General features: G+C 36.3%; 1 protein-coding gene across 9 annotated transcripts in view; it reads left to right on the top strand.

The window, feature by feature from the left end:
* The window catches only part of PUM2 (pumilio RNA binding family member 2), a 97,937-nt gene that overhangs the window by 49,779 nt on the left and 24,373 nt on the right, over positions 1-23,785 (top strand). For 6 of the 9 annotated variants that reach the window (XM_023511828.1, XM_023511831.1, XM_023511830.1 and 3 more), the window contains exons 9-13: positions 2,863-3,005; positions 5,323-5,461; positions 14,724-14,867; positions 14,994-15,281; positions 19,660-19,896. In XM_023511828.1, coding sequence (XP_023367596.1) covers positions 2,863-3,005; positions 5,323-5,461; positions 14,724-14,867; positions 14,994-15,281; positions 19,660-19,896 — 951 coding nt within the window. The remainder of the gene's footprint in view (positions 1-2,862; positions 3,006-5,322; positions 5,462-14,723; positions 14,868-14,993; positions 15,282-19,659; positions 19,897-23,785) is intronic. The other 3 variants (XM_023511834.1, XM_023511833.1, XM_023511835.1) reach the window with 1 other exon arrangement.

The following is a 23,785-nucleotide window of genomic DNA, read 5'->3' as shown; positions in this document are numbered from 1 at the left end:
TGTTGTCCTGGGTAGAGTGCTATGGCATCATAGCTCACAGCAACCTCAAACTCCTGGGTTTGAGTGATCCTCTTGCTTCAGCTTCCCAAGTAGCTGGGACTACAACTAGCTGCCACAACACCCAGCTAGTTCTTTTTTTTTCTATTTTTAGTAGAGCCAGGGTCTCACTCTTGCTTTGGCTGGTCTTTAACTCCTAAGCTCAATACGCCAGCCTTGTCCTTCCAGAGAGCTAGATTTCAAGTGTGAGCCACTGCACCTGGCCTCTAAAAAGTTTCTTGAGCATTGTTCAAATGTGCAAGCATCCTGGAGGATAGAAAAGTTTACGTTAGAGTCAAAAGAACTTATTAGTAACAGTAAAAGCCTGGGACCACCACTCAGGTTCTGAAGTAAAAATCAAAGCTGAATTTACTGCTTACCCAAGCTTAAGTTATGTGCTAATCAGACACAGTCTTACTGAGGAAAGCAATTTGCTGGTCTTAATTAGGGTTGTTAGTTTGTTTTGGGTTAAGTTGGCTACAGAGTTAAATTAGTCTCGGTGTAGTTTGTGTTGGTTATATGGTTAAGAATGGGTTTATGTCAGCCTTAGAATTGTATTCACTGAAATGTATCTGCTGGGTGAGTGGCTTTAAAAAGTTAAGGCTGGCTCAGCGGCTAGGACACTGGCCACATATACCATAGCTGGCAAGTTTGAACCCAGCCTGGGCCTGCTAAAAACTTGAGGCTGGCACTGATACTTTGGCTTTCAGGGGGATGTCTTCATTGAGATGATTGTCATTAATCAGACAGTTTTAAATCAACTTCTGGTATTATAGAACAGTCAGTCTTTTCCTTGGAGTTTGGGGACTTTTAAATTCAAGATCATGTTTTAAAAAGTGAGGAGGGGGAGTTAATTTCAAATTGTTGTTCAATAGTTAGCCCTAAATTGTCATATTAAATAGCCTTTGGTATAGATTGGCATGTGATTCCATGAAAACGTGACCTTTTCTGATGCTATTTAACTGGCTGTTAGTACGTAGAGTACTGGTACTATATATACAGGTAACCGTTAACCTGTGGGACTGAAAGAAGCAACTTTAAGAGAATCTTTTAGTTTGGGGATGATGAGCTTTCTAACACCAGTGTGGTCCAGTAGAAATACAATGTAAGCCAGAAAATGTAATTTAAAATTTTCTAGTAGTTGTATTGTAAAAGAAAAACAGATTAAGTTAATTTTAATGATACGTTTGGTTTGGCCAAACACATACAAAATATTAATGTTTTGTCAGCATTTTAATAGATAGCTTCCCCCCCCCCCTTTTTAATGCTAAGTCATTAAAATCCTGTATATAGTAAATACAGTACATTTCAGTTTGGAGCTATCTACCTTTTAGTTTTTCAGTAGCTGCAAGTGGTGGACAGTGAGGTTTAAGGTAAATGTCTCACTAGCAAGTTATTGTTTTTACAGTGTATCCTATCTTCATCACCTCTTTTTTAGCATTATCTTCAGAAATATGTTTCCCTTTAAATTTTAAAAGCTTTTTTTCTTTTTTTTTGAGGGTCTCTATCACCTTTGACTAGAGTGCAAGTAGCATCATTATAGCTCACTGCAACCTCAAACTCCTAGGCTCAAGTGGTCCTCTTGCCTCAGCCTCCTCAATAGCTGAGACTACAACCTATACTACCTCCCCTAGACAATGTTTCTGTTTTTTGGTGGAGATGGGGGTCTTGCTCTTGCTGAGGTTGATCTTGAACTCCTGAACTCAAACAGTCCTCCTGCCTTTGCCTCCAAAAGTGCCAGGATTAATGACATGAGCCACCATGCCACCTAATTTAAAAACAAAACAAAAAAACCCCTCCTTTCTGAGGTGATGTTCTGTAGTGTTGCTCAGGCTGGCCTCAGATGATCCTCCCCCTTCAGCCTCACAAAGTTACAGGTGTAAGCCACCACCCCTGGCATAAAGCTTTTATAATATTTTAGTGATTCAGTCAAATACACTGGGCTTTATTTTCTTCCAAAACTAAGCGAAATCAAGAGCTTGACTTAATCAGATACACAAATTAAGATATCTTAAACTTTCACTGATAAGAATTTAGGGCATATCTATTGTATTAGGAATTATGTTACATTTTAGATTGATTAGGTTTAATTTCTTTATTGTTTTAATAGTAGGGTTATTACATATAATACTGTTTTCCATGAATCAAGTATTATCTTAAATAGAGGGGGAACCAATCATTCTCATTTTCCTAGTTTGCTTTCTTCTGCTTTTCTCTCTTCTTACATTATCTAGTTCTTTGTCTTGACTCACTAGTCTTATTGATATCTCATTTGTTTTAATATGATTTTGAATTGTTTTGCAAGAATTGTGACTAGTGCTGTTTGAAATATGAATAATATTTTTTAATTTAAAGTTTACCATTCAAACACTGTTGTTGTAAGCCTGGTGCCTTGAATGTTTCCTAGTTTTGTGTTACAGATTGCAAAGCAATAGATTTTGAAAAAACTATAATTCATTTAAATAGTCAAAAAATACTCTTTTACGAGAGAAGTGATAAATTGGGCATAAGAAAACAGTTTTGTGGCATCTGTTTTTCAGTATCAGACCCATAAATGTACATTCACTAACTATTGAATAGATGGTTAAATGTCCTCCATAGATAGTCTTGAATTTTGCTTTAAGATGACTGATGTCACTCCTGAACACCTTTAATAATCCATACTTGAATGACACTTGCTCCCTAAAGAATCAATATAGTAAGTGTAAGTGGGTAGAAGATTATAAGGACATGTTTCGCTCTAAGTGTTAATGCCCATCCCCTTTTATAATCTAATGGTAGCTATAAAATATAATGACTTCTTTTGTGTGGGGGGGTGCTATTTAGGTCCAGCAGTAGTTCCACCTCAGTATTACGGAGTTCCGTGGGGGGTGTATCCAGCCAATTTATTTCAGCAACAAGCTGCCGCTGCAGCAAACAGCACAGCCAATCAGCAAGCAGCATCACAAGCTCAGCCTGGACAGCAACAGGTAGGCCTTTCTTTTTTAAAGAATATCTTTGAAATTAAATAAATTCAGATAAATTCTTTGAAATTCTAGGAGCACCTGGTGTTTCAGAATTGTCTTTGTTTCCTCAATATGTAATATGGTACCTGGCATATAGTTGTTATACAAGTTATTTATTACATGAGTTCCCCATCCCCATCATATTACATAGTGTATATTTATAGATTTGTTTGTATTTCATTTCTGTTTTGGTATCTAGAAAGCTAGCAATTTTAAAAATTTCTTTTCATCATTCCTTAGTATACTAACATTCCTGTCAAAGTAATTGTCCCTTCATTTTTCTTCAAGTATTTAAATTATAATTTTAATTTTTAACTGAATGTCTTTCCCTTAAGGTTAGGGAAAACCTTCATTATTTCCTCATTATTTTTTTTAAAAAATTCTAACCTTTTTCCTTCCTTTTTCTTTTTTTTTTTTTTTTCTTTCCTCCTCGTCTTTCTTTCCTTCTTTTGACAGGGTCTTGCTTTGTCACTGAAGCTGGAGTGCAGTGGCCTCATCATAGCTCACTGAAGCCTCAAACTCTTGGGTTAAAGTGATCCTCCTGCCTCAGCCTCCTTAGTACTGGGACTACAGGTGCATGTCACCATATCCAACTAATTTTTGAAGTTCTTGTAGAGACACATCTTATTTTTCCTCAGGCTGGTCTTGAACTCCTGATCTCAAGTAATCCTTCCAACTTGGCCTTCCAAAGTTCTAGGATTACAGATGTAAGCCACCATGCCCAGCCGTCAGATTTTTTTCAAAGAACTATCTTGATAATTATAAAAACTCATACTGATAAATACCAGAATTCTGGCTGTCACATTCATCATATTTATCTCAAAGATGCAGCTTAATGACAAGTGTGGGAATGATTACTTGGCAGTTGAGCTTAATTCTGAATTTCCTTTATTATATTGACTGTCTGTTGAAGCTGTCCTTTGGCTCCATCCTTGTTCATCATTACAATAGCATTATTTAGGAAATAATTTTTTAGACCCCATACATCTATTGAGATTATTTTTAAATCTATTATCTTTGGGGAGCCATAAAAATGTCACATTTTCTTTTTATTAACTTGCTCTTCAAGAAAATAAAAATGTCACATTAAATTAACAGTACACACATGGGTAAATCCTGCTTGTCCTGGATTGATTTTATATTTTTGAAATTAGTGATTAAGGGCTTGGTGCCCACAGGTTAATAAATTAGGGCACTGGCCACATACACCAAGGCAGGCGTGTTTGAACCCGGCCCAGTCCTGCTAAACAATGACAACTATAACAAAAAAATAATAGCTGGGTATTGTGGCAAGTGCCTGTTGTCCCAGCTACTTGGGAGGCTGAGGCAAGAGAATCGCTTAAGCCCAAGAGTTTGAGGTTGCTGTGAGCTGTGACGCCACAGTACTCTCCACCGAGGGCAACATAATGAAACTCTGTCTTGGGAAAAATTAAAGAAATTAATGATTTATGTTAATCATTTTTGTGTATAATCACTGTAACAGCTATGTATTATAAAGTAGTAAGACTTGACCAGCCGTAAGAATTTTTACCTTGTTTTGGTGTGATTTTGTGGGTCTTTTTACATGAAAGTTTTTTATTTAAAAGCAGCTTTTATTCATTGTTACAGTGCTTCTGAATTCTGAAAACTTGGTTTGATTTGAAATGTTAACTTTGCATCACTGTCTTATAATAAATTCACAATTTATTCCCTTCAGCTTCCTGTCTTTCTGTTTTTAGCTGTAGAAAATCATTTTAATAAAATGTAAATTTTTAAAATCTTTCATCTTTTTGCCTTATTCTCAACTTATTTTTTAGATAGTACCTTGGTAAATTAAAGAGTGACAAGTATTAGAAATAATTTTTACCCAGAGACCTCTTAGAACTTAACAACCTATAAACAACCTTCATGTTGTGTTATAGATTAATAGTTGTCAGGAGCCAGTCAATGTGTTATTCATGTTACGGCACAGTAGAACCTCCAGAGTTTACCACCTCCTAAAGTTGACCAAATTTTCATAGATCAGACTTGTACCACATGTACATAATCAGCTCAGGCCTAGTTTCTTATGTTGACCACCTCTGTTATGTTGATTAGTTTGTTAACAGTCCTTTCATCAGTCACCTTACCGAGCTTCTTCTGTAATTTGTAATTTTTCATGCTAAATCTACATTCCATTTTATATACTGTTCAAAGAATATCAAATGGCTATTTGTAACATACACACGTTTGTGGAAGATAAATTTACTTAAGCTATTATCTTATAATACTACTGTTTAAAAAATTCCTTTGACTTTTGTAGGTTCTTCGTGCTGGAGCTGGTCAACGTCCTCTTACTCCCAGTCAGGGTCAGCAAGGGCAGCAAGCAGAATCCCTTGCAGCAGCTGCAGCTGCAAATCCAACTTTGGCTTTTGGTCAGGGTCTTGCTACTGGCATGCCAGGTATTTGATTGGTTATTTGTGGAAATTTGAATATATTTTAAATGTTAAATGTAGACATCCACCCTGGAGAGTGAAAAAAATCAAGAACTGTATTTGAAATCTTGCCTACCTTATAATAGATTATTTAGAACTCAGATGCTAATAGTTGAAATTAGTACTGTTTGTGAGAATTGGTGACAGGAGTGTCAAATATGTATCAGAATTCTCAGTTTAGCAGTTATTTTTTATTTTGTTTTTGCTGTAAACCAAGCATTTTTCCAGCCTGAGCCTAGGCCAGGATGTTTAATGCAGTGCTTTAAGAAATAAAAGCAGTTGGTTAGAGTTGGCATGCAAGATAAAACCTATTTGCCATTACTGTCTCTTAAGAATAGGTGTTTAGTTAATCTTGAAAAGTTTGCAGCTAACGTTTTTTACTTTGAGCATTATTTACACTTGGTTATTATGGCACTTTAAACTGTCTGTATTTTATTATAGCACTTTAAACTGGCCGTATTTCTAACTTAATAGCAACAGTATCTATAAAGTACTGGAAAGGCTAATGCACAGAAAATTATAGTATAAACTTCCTGCCAGTGCAGCTGTAAAACTTCTGGAAAAGGGCAACAGAGTAGGTTTTTGTGGAAGTAGATACAAAATTACCACTTTATTTTGAAGGAAGTAAGGTATTTTTCCTTAAGCCAAAAAAGCAGCACTTGTTTTTAAAGTGAAATTCAAAGGTTACATTTGAATTTTAATAGCTAAGGTATAACTTCCATACTCTAGACTTCTGAAGACTTGCTTTTTAAGTATGCTTTTTTTAATTTAATTTTTTTTATTAAATCATAACTACGTTTTTATAGGGTATAATGTGATGATTTGATAAACAATGTGGAATGCTTAAACTGATTAACATAACTATCACATCACTTATTTTTCTGTGGTAAGACATTTATAATTTACTCTTAATTATTTTGAAATATACCCTTGCATTGTGCACATTTAGGCAAGATTCCACCAAATACCCTCCCTCCTCCCACCAATCGCCCTCCCACCTCCCCTTCCTTTGCCTAGACTATATTTGTGTTTTATCATTGGTATGAATGTGTGTTTCATAATAGTATTGAGTGTGTTCATATTTTTCCCCCCATTCTCAAGATACTTTACTAAGAAGGATATGTTCCAACTCCATCCATGTAACATAAAAGATGTAAAGTCTCCGTCTTTTATAATGGCTGATTAGTATTCAATTGTATACATACACCACAATTTGTTAATCCATTCATGGGTTGATAGGCATTTGGGTTGCTTCCATGACTTGGCAATTAGGAATTGGGTTGCAGAAAACATTCTGGTGCAAATGTCTTTGTGGTAAAATGATTTTTGTTCTTTTGGATAAATACCTAGAAATGGAATTGTGGGATCAAATGGAAGATCAACTTTTAATTCCTTAAGGATTCTCCATACTTCTTTCCATAAAGGTTGTATTAGCTTGCAATCCCACAGAAGTATTCCCATCTGTCCACATCCATGCCAGCATCTACAGATTTGGGACTTTGTGATGTGGGCTATTCTTACTAGGGTTAGGTGATAATCTCAAAGTGGTTTTGATTTGCATTTTTCTGATGATTAAAGATGAGCATTTTTTCATGTGTTTTTTGGCCATTCATCTGTCATCTTCAGAGAAATTCTCTGTTCAAGTCTCTTGCCCACAAAGAAATGGGATTGTTTATTCTTACTGATTAATTTGAGTTATCTGTAGATTCTAGTTATCAGACCTGGGTCAGAATCATAATGTGGAAAAATCTCCCATTCCAAAGGCTGTCCATTTGCTTTAGTTGTAGTGCTTTTAGTTGTAGTGCTTTTAGCTGTGCAGAAGCTTTTTAGCTTGATCTAATCCCAGTAATTTATTTTGCTTCAGTTGCCAGGGGGGTCTTCCTCATAAAATACTTAACCTAGGCCAACATCTTCAAGAATTTTCTCTGCACTCTGTTCCAGTATTTTTATTGTTTCATGTCTTAAATTTAAATCTTTTTTTTTTTCTTTTGAGACAGAGTCTCACTATGTCTCCCTCAGTAGAGTGCTGTAGCATTACAGCTCACAGCAACCTCAAACTCATGGGCTTAAGCAATTCTCTTGCCTCAGCCTCCCAAGTAGCTGGGAGTAGCTGGGACTACTCTCTTGCCTCAGCCTCCTAAGTAGCTGGGGCCCGGCTATTTTTTGTTCCAGTTGTCATTGTTGGTTAACTGGCCTGGGCTGGGTTTGAACCCGCCAACTTTGGTGTATGTGGCTGGCGCTGTAACCACTGTGCAACAGGCGCCGGGCCATAAATCTTTTATCCAAGAAGAATCCATTTTTGTTAGTGGTGAGACTGTACTTCTGTATGAAATCCTAAAGATTTCTATATCAATTGCATTCACCCTGTTCTCTTTGGAATTCTAAGATCTGGGTTTACCATGTTGTCTAGTCCACTGGATAAGAGAGTATTTTATACAGCTGTTCTGGAAGGCATTCTCAATATTTTCTTTTTTTATTTTAGTCATTTATTTGCTTCTTAGAAGCAATTGTTCTGGAGCTATTGTGGAGTAGAGGCCTTGTCAAAAGCAACCTTTTGAGAAATGGACTATGAAGCCAAAGTTGTAGTCACAAAGAGGCAGGACTTAAGAAATTAACTGGGTGGATTTTGAAAGCCACTAAGACTGTTTTGGGTTTGGGGGTTTTAACTACAGGGGAAAAGACATGCTGGAGTACAAAGAGTCCTTCCTGCTTAACTAATTTCTCAGTGGAACATGGGATTAAGAGAGTGCCTGGCCGGGTGCACTGGCTCAATGCCTGTAATCTCAGCATTGTGGGAGGCTGAGGAGAATTGCTTGAGCTCAGGAGTTCTAGACTTGGCTGAGTGAGAGTGAGATCCTAACTCATAAAAAAATGAAAAGCCCAGCTAGACATCACAGCGAGCACCTGTAATCCCAGCAGGTTCAGCTTCCCGAGCCAAGGCAGTGTGATGCCCATAGCCCTAGTCTTAGGTTGCAGTGAGCTGTGACACCATTGCACTCTGCTCAGGGCGTAGGGCGGGACTCTGTCTCAACAACAAGTGCCTGTGTGTATTTTCTGTTGCCTGTATCTATACTGATCTTTCTAGTCTCTTTGATTTTGGTCCTGTTATTAACTTCTTATAAATACCTTTACTCTCTTTATATTGAGCTCATAATTTTATTTCACATCTTACTAAAAATATAAAAGCATTTTGCTATTAATTTTATCAACTGTGACCTTAAAATCAGTTTGTTCTTTTTTTCCATTGCATGAGAAAGCTGTTGCTTTCTTTCATTGTTGTTCAACAGTGAACTCTGTTGATAAGTTAGTCTGCCTCTTCATCTTGTAAGGCTTTGTCTCTGTTGTGCTTCCCTTACAGACTATTTGTTAGAATTTACACTCTGTCCATGATTCCTTTGTAGCCTCTCTAATATTACTTGATTACAGTTGCAAAGTAGGACTTCCTCCTTCCATTCTTTTGTTTCTCAGTGCACCTTATACTCCATATCTCTGCATCTGGTCTCAACAACTCCTACTGACTCTTATTTTTCACCCTGATACAACTCTCTGTAACTCCTTTCTATTAACTTCTGTGATGATTTTACTCTCTTGGCTTTCCCACCTTTTTTATTTTATCAGTCTTTGTTGCCTCTGTGCATGTCCTTAAAGATGAAAGACAATCTGGCTTAATGACTGCATGCTTTGGAGTTAGAGCTGTGATTTTCTACCAGTTAGCAGTTGTATGACATTGGCCAAGTTACTTTCTTCTTTGAATTTTGGTTTCAATATTGGAAAAATGGAGATACTTTGCATTTATTCCTTAGGAGAGCCTATGTACTTTAACCATTTCAGCTATCATCTCTATAAGTATAGATCTGCATCTTAGATTCTATTCTAAACACCTAACACATTTCTACTTTTGTACCAGACATTATTACCATATTAATGTTCCAGCTTCTCCTCAAACTGAAAGTGCCAGAAAATGAGCTCATCTCTCCAAATTTGTTTATCTTATTATTTGTTTTCACTTAATAACTCTACTATCTTCTAAAATTATAAAATCTTAGCTTCAACCTCAAAGTTATCTATAACTTTTTGTTTTCTCCTATGCCCCCACATTTAATAACTTGCCAGTTACTAATCTCATGTTCATTTCTTTTCTCTGGTGTTCTTATTTGACTTCTCGCTTATCCTCTCACTGTCTTATTTTTAATCTCTTTAGTTCATTTCATCTTTTTTTCTTTTAGGTAAGTACCTTTCAAAAATACATACCAGTTTATACTATTCTGAGTTTTAATACTTTTATCTGGCCCCAAACTGTCTTTTTAACCTTATCTGTCAAATAACTCTGTAGTTCTGTGATATAGCACACCACACCACATACTGTTCTCCAGACACACTTTATGCCTCTACTAGCTTGTGTTCGTCTTTAATTTAGAGTACACTTTCATAAATTTTAGGCAGAATTGGGGTATATTGTTTTTGCTTTTAAAAATCTAGTTAAAACATTTTTTTTTTTTTCAGACGGAGCCTCAAGCTATCCCCCTGGGTAGAGTGCTATGGCATCACAGCTCACAGCAACCTCCAACTCCTGGGCTCAAGCGAGTCTCCTGCCTCAACCTCCCAAGTAGCTGGGACTACATGCGCCCGCCACAACGCCCGGCTATTTTTTGGTTGCAGCCATCCTTGTTGTTTGGCGGGCCGGGCGGGGGATTCGAACCCGCCACCTTAGGTGTATGTGGCTGGTGCCTTAGCCGCTTGAGCCACAGGCGCCGAGCCTAGTTAAAACATTTTTGTGATAAACGCTCATCCTCATCCTTTCATATGATTCCTTCCCTAATGCTTTCCCCAGTCTTTCCCAGTGCTTATTCATTAAGTTACTCCTCATTCTGCCTTGTTATGGGACATTACTTGCACCTTTCTTAGTACTTCCTTAAATTTCCTTAGCTTGAATCTACCTTACGTTTCATTTAGCTATTTGTGGATTATTTTTTCAGTTCCACAACACTTAACCTTGAACATGTTTTAAAATGGAAAATGTCTTTAAAGCAGAAAAAGGTTTATTTCTCTGAAGGAAAGTTAATAGATCGGTTCTGTGTCTTACAGTAAGTGGCATCTTGCAATTAAGAAAATGGGGTGGCTGTGTGCCTGTGTCTCAAGTGACTAAGGCGCCAGCCACATACACCTAAGGTGGCAGGTTTGAATCCAGCCTGGGCCCGCCAAACAACAATGATGGCTGCAACCAAAAATAGCCGGGCGTCGTGGAGGGTGCCTGTGGTCGCAGCTACTTGGGAGGCTGAGGCAGGAGACTCGCTTGAGCCCAGGAGTTGGAGGTTGCTGTGAGCTTTGATGCCATAGCATTCTGCCCAGGGGGATAGCTTGAGGCTCTGTCTCAAAAAAAAAAGAAAGAAAGAAAGAAAGAAAAGAAAATGGTGTCTTTCCTCCTGTGTTAGATTTTATAGTTCTTAAGTATGGGGACCAGACCTGTTTTTGTTTTTTTAATCCCCTGGGGCTTATCTTTTTATTTTATTCTTCTCTGCCACCTCTCTTTTCTCTCCCCACCCTTGATACATCAAAGTAACTACACACAGACTTTCCTAGTAACAAACATATAATGCAATGGAAATTAGAAACTTTTAAACTGAATTACAGTGAAAATCCTACATTTTTAAGCTTGTGGGGTGCAATTGAAATAAGGCAGAATATGTAGGCTTAAGTGCATGCATTAGAAAAAGAAGAGTGGAAGTTAATGAGGTAAGCATTCATCTGGAAACTAAAGAGAATAAATGCCCGAAATGTAGAAGTAAATAATAAAGCAAGAGCTGATGTGAATGAATTTAACAACAGACATACAAAAACAGAGTAATTTATCCCAAAAGTTAATTTCAAAGACTAAGTTGATAAACCTCTGAGAGGTTCACCAAAAAAACAAGAGAGAAGGTACAAATAACTTGTATCAGAAAAACAAACAGTCACAAGCTTTTAGGAAAATTTTCATGTTAATAAATTACAAAATTTAGACCAAATAAATGCATTGTGGTGTTCACCTTTACTTCACAGTAAGCAGTAACTCCTTTTTCATAATACTTAGGACAAAAGATAGAAGCAATTCTTGACTCTTCTCCCCATTGCACCCCACACTCCATAGCTCTGCATCTATCTCATCAACTCCTACTGGCTCTCAGAATTCAAGTACCTTTCCATCTCCACCTCTTCTACTCTTAACCGGGTTATCATTACATCACACTTGGATTTGCTTTCTGTCTGTCTGCCCATATTTCATCTTGCTGCTTTTTCCCCCTCATAGAGTCTGTTCTCCACACCGTAGCAAGGAGAAAAAGGCTTATTATTAACTCAGTTCTCTCCTCAAGACACTCTGATGTTTCCCTGTCTGTTCAGAGTAAAAGCTTGGTTTCTTACAGTAACCTGTAGGAAGGCTGACGCCTTGTTATCTGTCTTTTTCCTCTGTCTCTTATTTAGCCAAATTGGCTCATTTTTTTTTTCCATTTGAAGTGTTCTTTTTACAGATCATTTGCTTGGTTTGTTCTCTAAATTCCTTTCGATTTTTTTTTTTTCCTCACATGTCATCTTGTTACTGAGATTCTTCATGACCCCCCAACTTAAATTACCAATGCAACTTTTGCCACTCAATACTTCTGATCCATTAATAATTTTCTCTCTTCTTAATACTTAAAACTGTCTTAACAATTTTATTTTTTGTCTCTGTTTACAGTAGAAAATAGTCTCCTCCTGAATAAAGATATTTCTTTTTATTGTTCTCAGCTTTATCCCAGTACTTAGAATAGTAGTTGGCAATGGTAGATTTTTGATACTATTTTTCAAATACATGAATGCATGAAAAATGAACTGAGGGCAGTGCCTGTGGTTCAGTGGGTAGGGTGCGGGTCCCATATACCCAAGGTGGCGGATTTGAACCTGGCCCCAGCCAAACTGCAACAACAAAATAGCCAGGCATTCCCAGCTACTTGGGAGGCTGAGGTAACAGAATCGCCTAAGCCCAACAGTTAGAGGTTGCTGTGAGCTGTGATACCAGGTTACCTTACTACCAAGGGCAGTAAAGTGAGACTCTGTCTCTAAAAAAAATTTAAAAGAAAATGAATTCAGTGGCTCAGCGCCTGTGGCTCAAGCAGATAAGGTGCCAGCCACATACACCTAAGGTGGCGGGTTCGAATCCCCAGCCCGCGTCCGCCAAACAACAATGATGGCTGCAACCAAAAAATGGCCAGGCATTGTGGCGGGCACTTGTAGTCCCAGTTACTTGGGAGGCTGATGCAGGAGACTCGCTTGAGCCCAGGAGTTGAAGGTTGCTGTGAGCTGTGATACCATGGCACTCTACCCAGGGGGATAGCTTGTGGCTCCGTCTAAAAAAAAAAAAAAAAAAGAATAAGTTATAGAAGTGTGGGGCAAAGGAATGAGGGCAGGCCACATAAATCTAATTGGCAGGATATTGACAGTCAAGAGAATGGATTAGAGAAAGATTTAGACCATCAGTGAATGGACTTCCGGGATGAATTGACTAGGCTATTTCTTCTTTTGGAGTAATTGATGTGTACTGTTTAAGTAGCAGTTAAGTGCTGTTTGTCAGTAGATTGTTTGCAATCAGATATCCAAATGGATTACGTTTATTATTTAGTTCAGATGTTCAGTCAGTGATGATGTGTTTGAACTAGAGTATTTTTTATGTGTCCTAGCATTTAGAATTAATGGACTGGCAATCTACAGGTTGAGATTTACTAGTAATGTCAATGTTTCATTAGCAGTGTGTTAGTGTTTATTCTTAGAGTTACAGTATTTACAAAAAAAGCTTTTTCATATGCAAGTATCAATTGTAATGGTGAAGATTGTATCCCAACAGTATTTATTATACTTCATCTGAATATAGCCTACTGTGTTTGAAGGTGCTAAAATTGTTCCGCTGCTTTATGACTGATTTTACTTTGACTTTTGCTTCAGCATAGCCTTAGGAAGATAAAACTCAAAAATCGATGTTGGAGTATATTTCAGTATATTCTGTATTTCAGAAAACTTCTGAAAGTATGCAATACATTTTTTGCAGGTAGCTGTTAGGCTATTGGGCCTGAGTCCTTGTCACTATATAAGGTAGCCTTTCTCAACCTGAGTTCCAGGAGAAAGTTAAGTCTTACTGCTCTGAAATTTCCACTGAATATATATTAGCTTCTCTCCTATACCTCTAGAGCAGCAGTTCTCAACTTGTGGGTCACAACCCACAGGAACTGTATTAAAGGGCTGCAGCATTAGGAAGGTTGAGAGTGACAGAATAGTCACTTGAATCATTAGTATTATTTGGTGCAGATAAAGAATCCATATTGAGAACGGCTGGAAAGAGGCAAACTTCACTCTCCTGTAGGTCTGAATAATACATTTGGTTATCTGTCTTGTACTCAAGTCTGCTATAAAAGTAATGCTTGAATGATTTTTATTCAGACTCTAGCCAAGAACATTTACAAAGAGATTGTTACCTGATAATTTTAAGGTATCTGTTTAAATCATTTAAGTTTTTAAAGAGGTACTTAGAAATGAATATCTTAAGAGATTGCTGGTAATAAGGCACATGATTTAGAACTTTACTGAAATTGCATAGTAAACATTTCTAATAGTATTCTGCTTCACTCCCCCCAGTCTATCTCAGCACTGACTGTTTTGATTTTTTTTATAATCAGCTCTTGATAACCTGTAATTTCTTTTTTTTTGAGACAGAGTCTCACTATGTCACATTTGGTAGAGTGCTGTGATGTCACAGCTCACAGCAACCTCCAACTCTTGAGATTCTCTTGCTTTGGCCTCCCAGGTAGTGGGAACTACCTGGGCTTGCCACAATGCCCAACTATTTTTTGGTCTCAATTGTCATTGTTGTTTTAGCAGGTCCAGGCTGGGCTCGAACCTGCTAGCTTCAGTGTATGTGGCCAGTACCCTACTCACTGAGCTATGAGCGCTGAGCTGATAGCCTGTAATCTCTATAAGGAAAATACCTTTCCATTTTGTGGCAAGTGAAAGACATCTCCGTCACATATATCTTTATTAAAATTTAGAGGACAAAGTGACATTTTTTTTTTCATATATTAAAGCCTTTCAACTTTCATGCCATTACTATTTAAGGGGTTATAGTAATAGTATATAAGCTGTGTTTTCTAGTTGAAAAAAATACAAATGTAGGGGGAAGTAAATATGCATGTTTTTATTAGTAAACATTTATTTTAATGTTCTCTAGGCTATCAAGTACTAGCCCCAACTGCCTATTACGATCAGACTGGTGCCTTAGTGGTTGGCCCTGGAGCAAGAACTGGCCTTGGCGCTCCAGTTCGATTAATGGCTCCAACACCTGTTCTAATTAGTTCAGCAGCAGCACAAGCTGGTAAGTGTAACTGACAGTTTTAGGATCCTATTTTTCTGGTGTGGATATAAGATTTTAAAAATATGAAACAGTTTTCTGTATAGTTTTTAAAGACATAATTGTGATTTTTGTTTTTTATTTTTACAGCAGCAGCAGCAGCGGCTGGAGGAACTGCAAATAGTCTTACAGGCAGCACAAATGGTCTGTTTCGACCAATTGGCACTCAGCCACCACAGCAGCAGCAGCAACAGCAGCCAAGCACTAATCTGCAATCTAATTCGTTTTATGGGGGCAGCTCTTTGACTAATAGCTCCCAGAGCAGTTCTTTATTTTCTCATGGACCTGGTCAGCCTGGAAGTACATCTCTTGGCTTTGGAAGTGGTAGTTCTTTGGGTGCTGCCATAGGCTCAGCCCTCAGTGGATTTGGTTCATCAGGTAAGTTTGTTTTTAAGATGGGTGTACTCTGATAAGTGCACATAAAGTATATGTGTTTTTAATATTAAAATAAACAATGATAGCGCATAGTATAGGAAAACAGGAATGAAATATTGAATTGTTTAATTTTGTAGAAGAAAAAGTATTTCCTACAAATCTTTTAAACATTTATGAACCTTTAACTTATTTTAGGAAGCCCATCTTTTACTCAAATATAATAATTTCCTTTTCCCCCCTGAAATTTATTAATAAGAATTTATTACTGGAGTTTTTGTTTCAGTAAGGTTTGTTTGGATCGGTATATTGTATGCAAATTATTAGCTCTTCCTCATTCTTAGTGTTTGAGAAGGTGAATACTTTGACATCTTAAATTTTTGGTGTTTTATCAGATGATTCATTACTCAATGCTTGTAATTCATTATGGTTTTATTTGGCATAATCTATTTTAAAAGATATATGTGTATGTATATATATTTATGTAATAAAATGCTCTTAATAGAAGCCCCTAAGAAATAACCAGTATGCTTATCTTTATTTTAGATAATAATTTCTCCTTTGTCACTAAAAATTCACTTTAAAGGAATATTCACATAGCTTTACATAATACTTACAAATCAAAAGTTTAAAATAGCTTCTCAAACAGTTGACCTTATGAACTGGTTTCTAGATGTTGTGAGTGAGAAAGAACTATGTGAAAGAAGAAGCCCACATTTCCTCCATGTTGACATACCTTATATATTCTCTGAGGCTCCCAGAGTATAAAACATTAGGGAAACCAGCTTATGTAGTTCTATTGGTACAATTGGCAGCCTTTAATAGGGCGAAGTTAATTATTTGGAACTCAAGAGATTTTCTTTATTTCTTTACCATAACATTTTAGAATCCTTAATATCTGCTTCTCATCTGTTTTCCTACCCCATTAAATTAAATTCTATTCTGGTAAGGAAAATGGCAAAACTAACATAAACCAGTCATTATTAACCATGCTTGCCAGTTTTCTAAGGAAGTATCTTCTGAACTTCTTCCGTTTACATTTGTTGAAGGAATGGGCTAGAATAGCTGTAAAGTTTATAACATAAACTATTAGAGACAGAAATTTTTTTTTTGTTACAATGAAATATAACAAGAAAAATGTCATACTTGCCTAACACAAAATTACCTAAAAAATGGGCACAAGAACTTCTGAGGGAAAAATGCAGTGAACATGAAGATTGTGTTAAATCTTTTAATTTTCCTGAATTTTTTCATTTCACATTTTTATGTTCAGTTCACACACTGCCCATAGGACTGATTCCTTTGTCTCTAACACAATTGGGACAAATTTGGGGAAATCCCCAAAGAATCCTGAATATTCTGAAGAAAAGAGAACAAATAAAAACAAACTTTGTGGGAATAACTAGTTTCTAAACTATAGATTGTAGACTTTAAATAATCCAGGAAAAATAGAGCTTTAGTAAACCCCATGTTCCTTTTTCTAGTGTACTATGTCATTGACATCTAATACAGATTTATAGGACCTCCCCTATTCAATTCTTCTTCCAAATCCCCATTCGTCTCTTAGTAAGACTATTTCTTGCACAGTAGGAACTGGTTGGCATGAACATTTTGTCTCCTCCAGATGACTTTTTCCCCCCAAATTGATTTCATGCCTCCCTTATTTAAGCATTACTTGCTCAGTTCTGACTTCCAGTCTAGAAAAAGATTCATTTTTACCTTGCTTTAGATGGCTTTAGTGATTGCCACTCCTGAATGCCAATAATCCATATCATCTTCTCCCTCCTCTTGGATGTTTTGTGAGAGTTCATTCAAGTGCCACACATATGCACTCTTAGAACAAATCTGCCCACTGCCATTGCACATTATGGCAGTTATACACTTAGAGGAAATCTAAGATAAAATATGGTTGTGTCCTTGTGTGCATACACATAGTCATTCTCATGCCTCTATGATGAAATTATTAATGTTTAACAGCATTAAACACCCTACATCATAAGACAGTTGTTCAGGAAGCTTACCCATTGTAATATAGGGTCCATATTAAAGCATCCTCTCTGTGACCTATTATTTAAAAAGAGCTGTTATAATTGAAGGTTTCGAATTTAACCTTTTTCACCCAGAAAGTGAATGATTAACAGTCTATCTGGCCTTTTAGATACTTTAGATATACTTCATATCCTGTTTCATAGTCATTGTTGCAGATAATTTAGGCATACAGTAAAACTCGAAAGAGCTAGCTTTTTTATGTTTAAAGTTATTTCTGAATTATTTTTAAATGTTTGGCTTTGGTTTTCCTTTTTGGAGGAAAATAATATTGCATGTGTCAAAACTGGTTTCTTTGGTTATTTACCAGGGGAATGATAATGCTGCTGCTCTTGTTAAAGAGCTTTTTGTCTTTCCTTGTCAGTTAACTTGTTTTTTGAAATAAATAGGAATTTAAAATATAGCCATATTTTATAAATCACTTTGACAGTGTCCTTTTAAATTAGCATAATTACGTAGCATATATTGACAATTTTGCCAAAACCAATTTAAGAGGAGCTATTATATTAGTGTTCACATTTGTTTTATCATTAAAATGCATATAGCTACATAGTATTTCCCGATTACATGATACCTTAAAATGTGAAGTTTTCCAATAAACACTATCAGTCTTTCAGAAACTTGGCTGGGTTGAAAGATTGAAGAGTATTAAAATCTTTTGCCTGATAAGATGGCATGGGCCTATTCCCCCTCCCCTTTATAGAATTTGCCAAAATGAAAATAATTAAGTTTTCTATCTGTATTATAAGCTTAACTTGGTCTACGCATCATGTACTGTCCTTAATTTTTTTCCTTTATACCTTGTATGACCTACTTATGTATGCCTTGTGATTGGAAAACAAAGATTTAATAAAAGCTTTAAAATTCCTTGAAAAGAATTGCTATATTGGTCCGAATATGGAGCTTGCCTTTAACAAATTTGTTTGGCAAGAAATATAATATGAAATTCTTAGATGTAGAAGACACTCAGTTAAAAGTGGTTAGAAATAGGAAGGAGATGTACTTGATGAAAATGTGGGCTCTAAATGAGACTTGATAATTGACTGTTTTGGATAGCCATTATAGACATATGGTAAAGGATTTGATTATCCAGATATGTATTGATTAACAGCTAAATGTTGACATAGCTCACCAAGGCCTACATGGTAGTATGATATGAGTCTGTTGGCGATTTTGTGGAATATGAAAATGAAAAGGATTAAGAGATTAATGGGTAAATTAGGGACTAAGTAAAAAAATTGGATATAAAGTGCAATAAGGATTATGAAATAAATTGTATATTGTCTAAGGGAATAAAAACCCTTGCCAGTCTTCACTTGAGAAAGGGGCCTATGAAGCCGGTAATAGAATCTTAAGGAATGGAAGAGTCTTGAGGGATAAGTGAAAACATACCTTTAGTGTGATGACAGTAATGAGGGCTATTAATCTAAAAGAAAGGGCAGCGCCTGTGGCTCAGTAGATAGGGCACCGGCCCCATATACCGAGGGTGGCGGGTTGAACCCGACCCCAGCCAAACTGCAACAAAAAAATAGCCGGGCGTTGTGGCGGGTGCCTGTAGTCCCAGCTACTCGGGAGGCCAAAGCAAGAGAATCACCTAAGCCCAGGAACTGGAGGTTGCTGTGAGCTGTGACGCAGCAGCACTCTACAAAGGGCAATAAAGTGAGATTTTGTCTCTTAGGGAAAAAAAATCTGAAAGAAAATTCAGTATTTTCATATATATTGTGTAATTTAGTTGAGAACAAGGGAGAATGTATAGTGTGAAAACCAATGAGGAGTTAACTGCTATCTATATTTTGCAACTGAGTGATATTCGGGCCAATATGGACTTAAAGGGCTATGTTTTAAATATAGCTAGAAGCCACATCAAATATGATTGGTGAAGGAAATGTATTAATATTCCATTTATTAGGATATTCTTTTCTTAGCATTGAGTTGAAGTATAGGAACCATGTTCCAGAGATTTAGGGTATTACCAGAATTTTACCTTACTGGATTTTAATCTCTGGCATGTCCTAATGCAGACAATTTGGAATTCCAGGGTTTATAAATCATACCAGGGTATTAAAGCACAGTAATCATATGTGTCAGTGGTAAATATGTGTGAAATAATGAAACATATGACTGCTCTGTTAAGTATTGGTTACTTTATTGGGGTGCATTTATACCCTTTTATGATTAATACATTAGTGTATATGTAGTTATCACAGTAATTATCTTATCCATAATGTTTCTAAAAATAATTATTGTGATCACTTCTGTTATTGCCCAGCAAGAGTTGGGGTAGGTTTTATTCAGTTAACACTGTATGTAATTAGGGTTTTTTTTATTTCTTCTTCAGTTGGCAGTTCTGCAAGTAGTAGTGCCACAAGGAGAGAGTCTCTATCTACTAGCTCTGACTTGTACAAAAGATCTAGTAGCAGCCTAGCACCCATAGGGCAACCATTTTACAATAGTCTGGGATTTTCCTCCTCTCCAAGTCCAATAGGCATGCCTCTGCCAAGCCAAACTCCAGGACATTCACTTACGCCACCGCCATCACTTTCATCACATGGATCCTCATCCAGTTTGCATTTAGGTAAAAAAAAAACCAAAACCCTTTTTATTTGTATGTATACATGTATGTGCGTTTGTGTGTGTGTTTATAATATATGTAAAATATTTAATGTTGGATAAAACATGCCAAAATTGCTTTTGCTTTTAGATATTAGCCTTTTGAAAAAGGTCTACTTCCCTGAAAATTCAAAGTGAGGGTCTAATGTACACTAAGGTAAAGACCCCCTATTGTATCTTATGTTTCTTTTATGAAATATAATGGTGTGTTTTTTTTCTTGTCTGTGCTTTTGATTTGTGTGTTTTAGAGCATCTGAAAAGTCAGCTATTTATACATGATAGTGAGAAAGAAATTTCACTATCAAACATTTTTGCACACCATAAGAAAAACGTCAGTTATCAAACTTAAATAACTTAGGTTAGTACAATGGCTTTTGCTTTGGCCTTTGAACACTTAGTTATTTTACTAGTTACATCAGGGAGTATGAGTTTAGTGTGTTTGTGAGTTAGAGAAGTTGATGGGCTTGGGCCATATATTTCTCTTTTGAATATGTTAAATTAAAAAATGTGTTTTAGGCTTGTACCCTGAAGGTGGAGTATTTAGAAGTTTTCTTTGTATCTGTGTGTTAAAATTGTCCCCACCCCAAAATTATTGAATTGGTGGTTGCCTTTTTTCCCCTCTCTGGGAAGTACTTATCATGTAGACAGTATTACATTTTGCAGAGTTTTTGGATATCAGAGTCTGTTTATGAATCCCTATCTTGTCAAAGAAAATACATTTCATTAAAACTAGATTTTGAATTTTTATAATTCTAGTTTCCACAACTGAAACTGAGGGATTCTGTTGCTGACTTGTATGTGCTTGGAAAGATTTAAATCAATTTGTAGTTTTAAAAGTGATGTTGCTTTTGTATACAGATAAGTTATTTGATTGTGTTTTCCCTCCCCCCTCCCAATTAAAGGGGTATATCTATTTTTTCTTAAAGCCTAATGTCAACAGAACAAAAGTATCTATTGTAATGATCATTTATTGTACAGTGAGCTAGATGTCTTTTTTAAAGACTCTGGTCCTTTGCCCTAAATTCTGGGCCTTTACTTTCTTGAGGATACTGAATATATATAACCAATTAATTTATTCAGATGGAGCCTTAAGATCTGATTTGCAGCACTGCATGTGCAGATTTACCAGTTTTTAGCCTAGTTAAAAACTTCCTTCACTAATAATCTGTTGTTAGTCGTAGGAACACGGTTTTTAATAATTACTACTCAGACATGCTACATAAGACATGTCTTTGAAATAGATGCAAAAATTTGGAACATAACCAACCCCAGAATAGAGTTACCATGATAGTTTTGTGTTTTATTGTTAAGATTATATTTGTCATGTCCTGTCATCTTTTCATAGGTAAGTTTCAGGTTAGATTTCTGTTTTGCTGTTAGCTTGTGTTGTGCTTTAGAGCATATGTGAATGGCAATAAATATTGTTCCACATAGCTTACTTAGAAATTGGATATTAGTGACTTTTTAGATGCCTTTGTAATTCAGCAGCAATCTATACTTGTCTAACCTTCTTTAGACTGTAAGGAAACCAGCCTAATAGATACTTAGAAAAGGAATTCTAATAAATTACCAGAAATAATCACCACTTGAGCTAGCAGTTGTACATTATGCTCTGATACACTGGTACCCATTGTTAAACTTCTTAGGTTAGCTTCACCTTGAAATCTGATACTTTACTTCTGAAATTAGTCATTGTATTATTTTCTTTTGTGATCTTCCAATTTCCCTTAGCTTTAAGTTGTAGTATGGTACAACTACAGCTGGTAATGTTAACAATTAGTAGATGCCTACCAGGTTGAAAATAATTCAAATGATTTCATAAATTTGCTCTTTGTGTACTATTTGTGAAAGTAATTTACACTTTTCTGTGATTAAATCTTAATGCAAGCTTGGCTCTCTGATGTATATCCTTAAAGTAGATCCTTAGGCTACAGATATATAAAATCCTGTAAAAGTGAAGTTCTCATTTTTTTTTTTAAATTTTTTTTAGAGACAGAGTCTCACTTTATTGCCCTTGGTAGAGTGCTGTGGCATTACAGCTCACAGCAACCTCCAGTTCTTGGGCTTAGGTGATTCTCTTGCCTCAACCTCCCAAGTAGCTGGGACTACAAGTGCCCGCCACAATGCCTGGCTATTCTTTTTGTTGCAGTTTGGCCAGGGCCTGGTTCGAACCCACCACCCTCAGTATACGGGATGGTGCCCTACCCACTGAGCCACAGGCACAGCCCAGTTTCCATATTTTTTAAATAATTTTACTCATCTCATATACTAAGAATATAAAATCCAAAAATAGAGATAAGTTCTCTATCTCATTTGAATTGGTTGGAACTAATTCCAGATTATTTTCTTGTGAGATTTTAAGATAAGAACAATATAATCATAGGTATCTGTAGATCTTGATCTGTGTTCCCAAAATATTTGATGAAACACAGTAACTTTTTGACAAAACCAGCTCTCCCTTTGCTTGTTCTGTTTGTAGTCACTTTTTTATAAAAAAGCAAGTATTTTAATTTTGATAGGTTTGAGTGTTTGTTGTCTTATAATTTAAAACATTTTTGTTTAGATATGTCACCCTGTTACTTATTGTAGAAGCATGAGAAAATTTTATTCTACTTTCTAGAACGTATTACTAAGATTCCTTTTTTAAAAAATGTCCTAACGGTATCATCATCATGTGTTTAAGTGAATAATTCCTTATTAATTCTGGTTTCCCTAATTAAATAAGTGTCTGTTTATAGTTGTTTTGTTTGAATTCATCCAAATGAGATTTATATATTGCATTTGTCTTTTAATCTGTAAGCGGTTTTTCTTCATCATTTTTTCCCCCACTTCTTTGTGGAAGAAACTTCGTCCTGTTGAATTTCTCACACCCTTGATTTTGTCATTTGCTTCCCCATGCTGCTGCAGTTGTTACCTGGAACTTTTTTATAAAGAGAAATAACTTCCCCTCATCAACTGAAGGGAAGTATAGGAGTCAGAATGATGCACGATTGCTTTTCTTTATTTTCTAATTTCAAAATATTGGGCTAATGCCCTGGCAACCTCTCAAGATGGCTCGTAGGGTTTTTTTGTTTGTTTTTAGAGACAGAGTCTCAGGCTATCACCCTGGGTAGAGTGCTGTGGTGTCACAGCCCATACCAACCTCGAACTCTTGGGCTTAAGCAGTTCTCCTGCCTCAGCCTCCCAAGTAGCTCAGACTACAGGTACGCACCACAACGCCCAGGTATTTTTTTTGTTGCAGTTGTCATTGTTGCTTTAGCTGGCCCAAGTGGGGTTCTAACCCACCAGCCTGGGTGTATGTGATTGGCACCGACTGAGCTACGGGCGCCACCCAACTCATAAGTTTTTATCTTCATCTTTATAAATTGATAGACTTGGGGGATTATTGAAGTTTTCAGTCATTGCAGTATGAGAAATAACAATTTTATACCTATTTTTAATTCTAAAATTACACCATCTTTGGTCATGTGGACCCCCTTTATATTGGCTCCCAGGTTGACTGTAATTTTTTTTAAAACCTCTAATTGAAGTTAGAGGAAGAAGTAGAAGAGAAGAAGGAAAAAGAATTACAAGATCAGTATAGTTTAAAATTTTATCTTGAAATGTAAAGAGTAGTGTAAAATTCTGGGCTTTCAGGTTTCGGTGTAAAATATTTAAGTGAATTTTCTCATGTATTGATCTAGAAAGGGGAGGAACTCTACCTGCAGTTTTTATTAATCATTGTCTCTGATAAAAGTCAGCATTTCACTTTGATATACTGCATTCCTTGTGAAGAACATTGTATAATTCTAGTACCTCACTTTTCTGCCTGGAGCTAGCCAGCTGTCTAACTAGTTTCTTCCTTCTTCCTTTCT

Source organism: Otolemur garnettii, unplaced genomic scaffold, assembly GCF_000181295.1.
Source record: "Otolemur garnettii isolate 467f Iridium unplaced genomic scaffold, OtoGar3 scaffold00022, whole genome shotgun sequence".
In the NCBI taxonomy this organism is placed as follows: domain Eukaryota; kingdom Metazoa; phylum Chordata; class Mammalia; order Primates; family Galagidae; genus Otolemur; species Otolemur garnettii.
The sequence above is the reverse complement of the archived record's forward strand: the minus strand, read 5'-3'. Positions and strand labels throughout refer to the sequence as shown.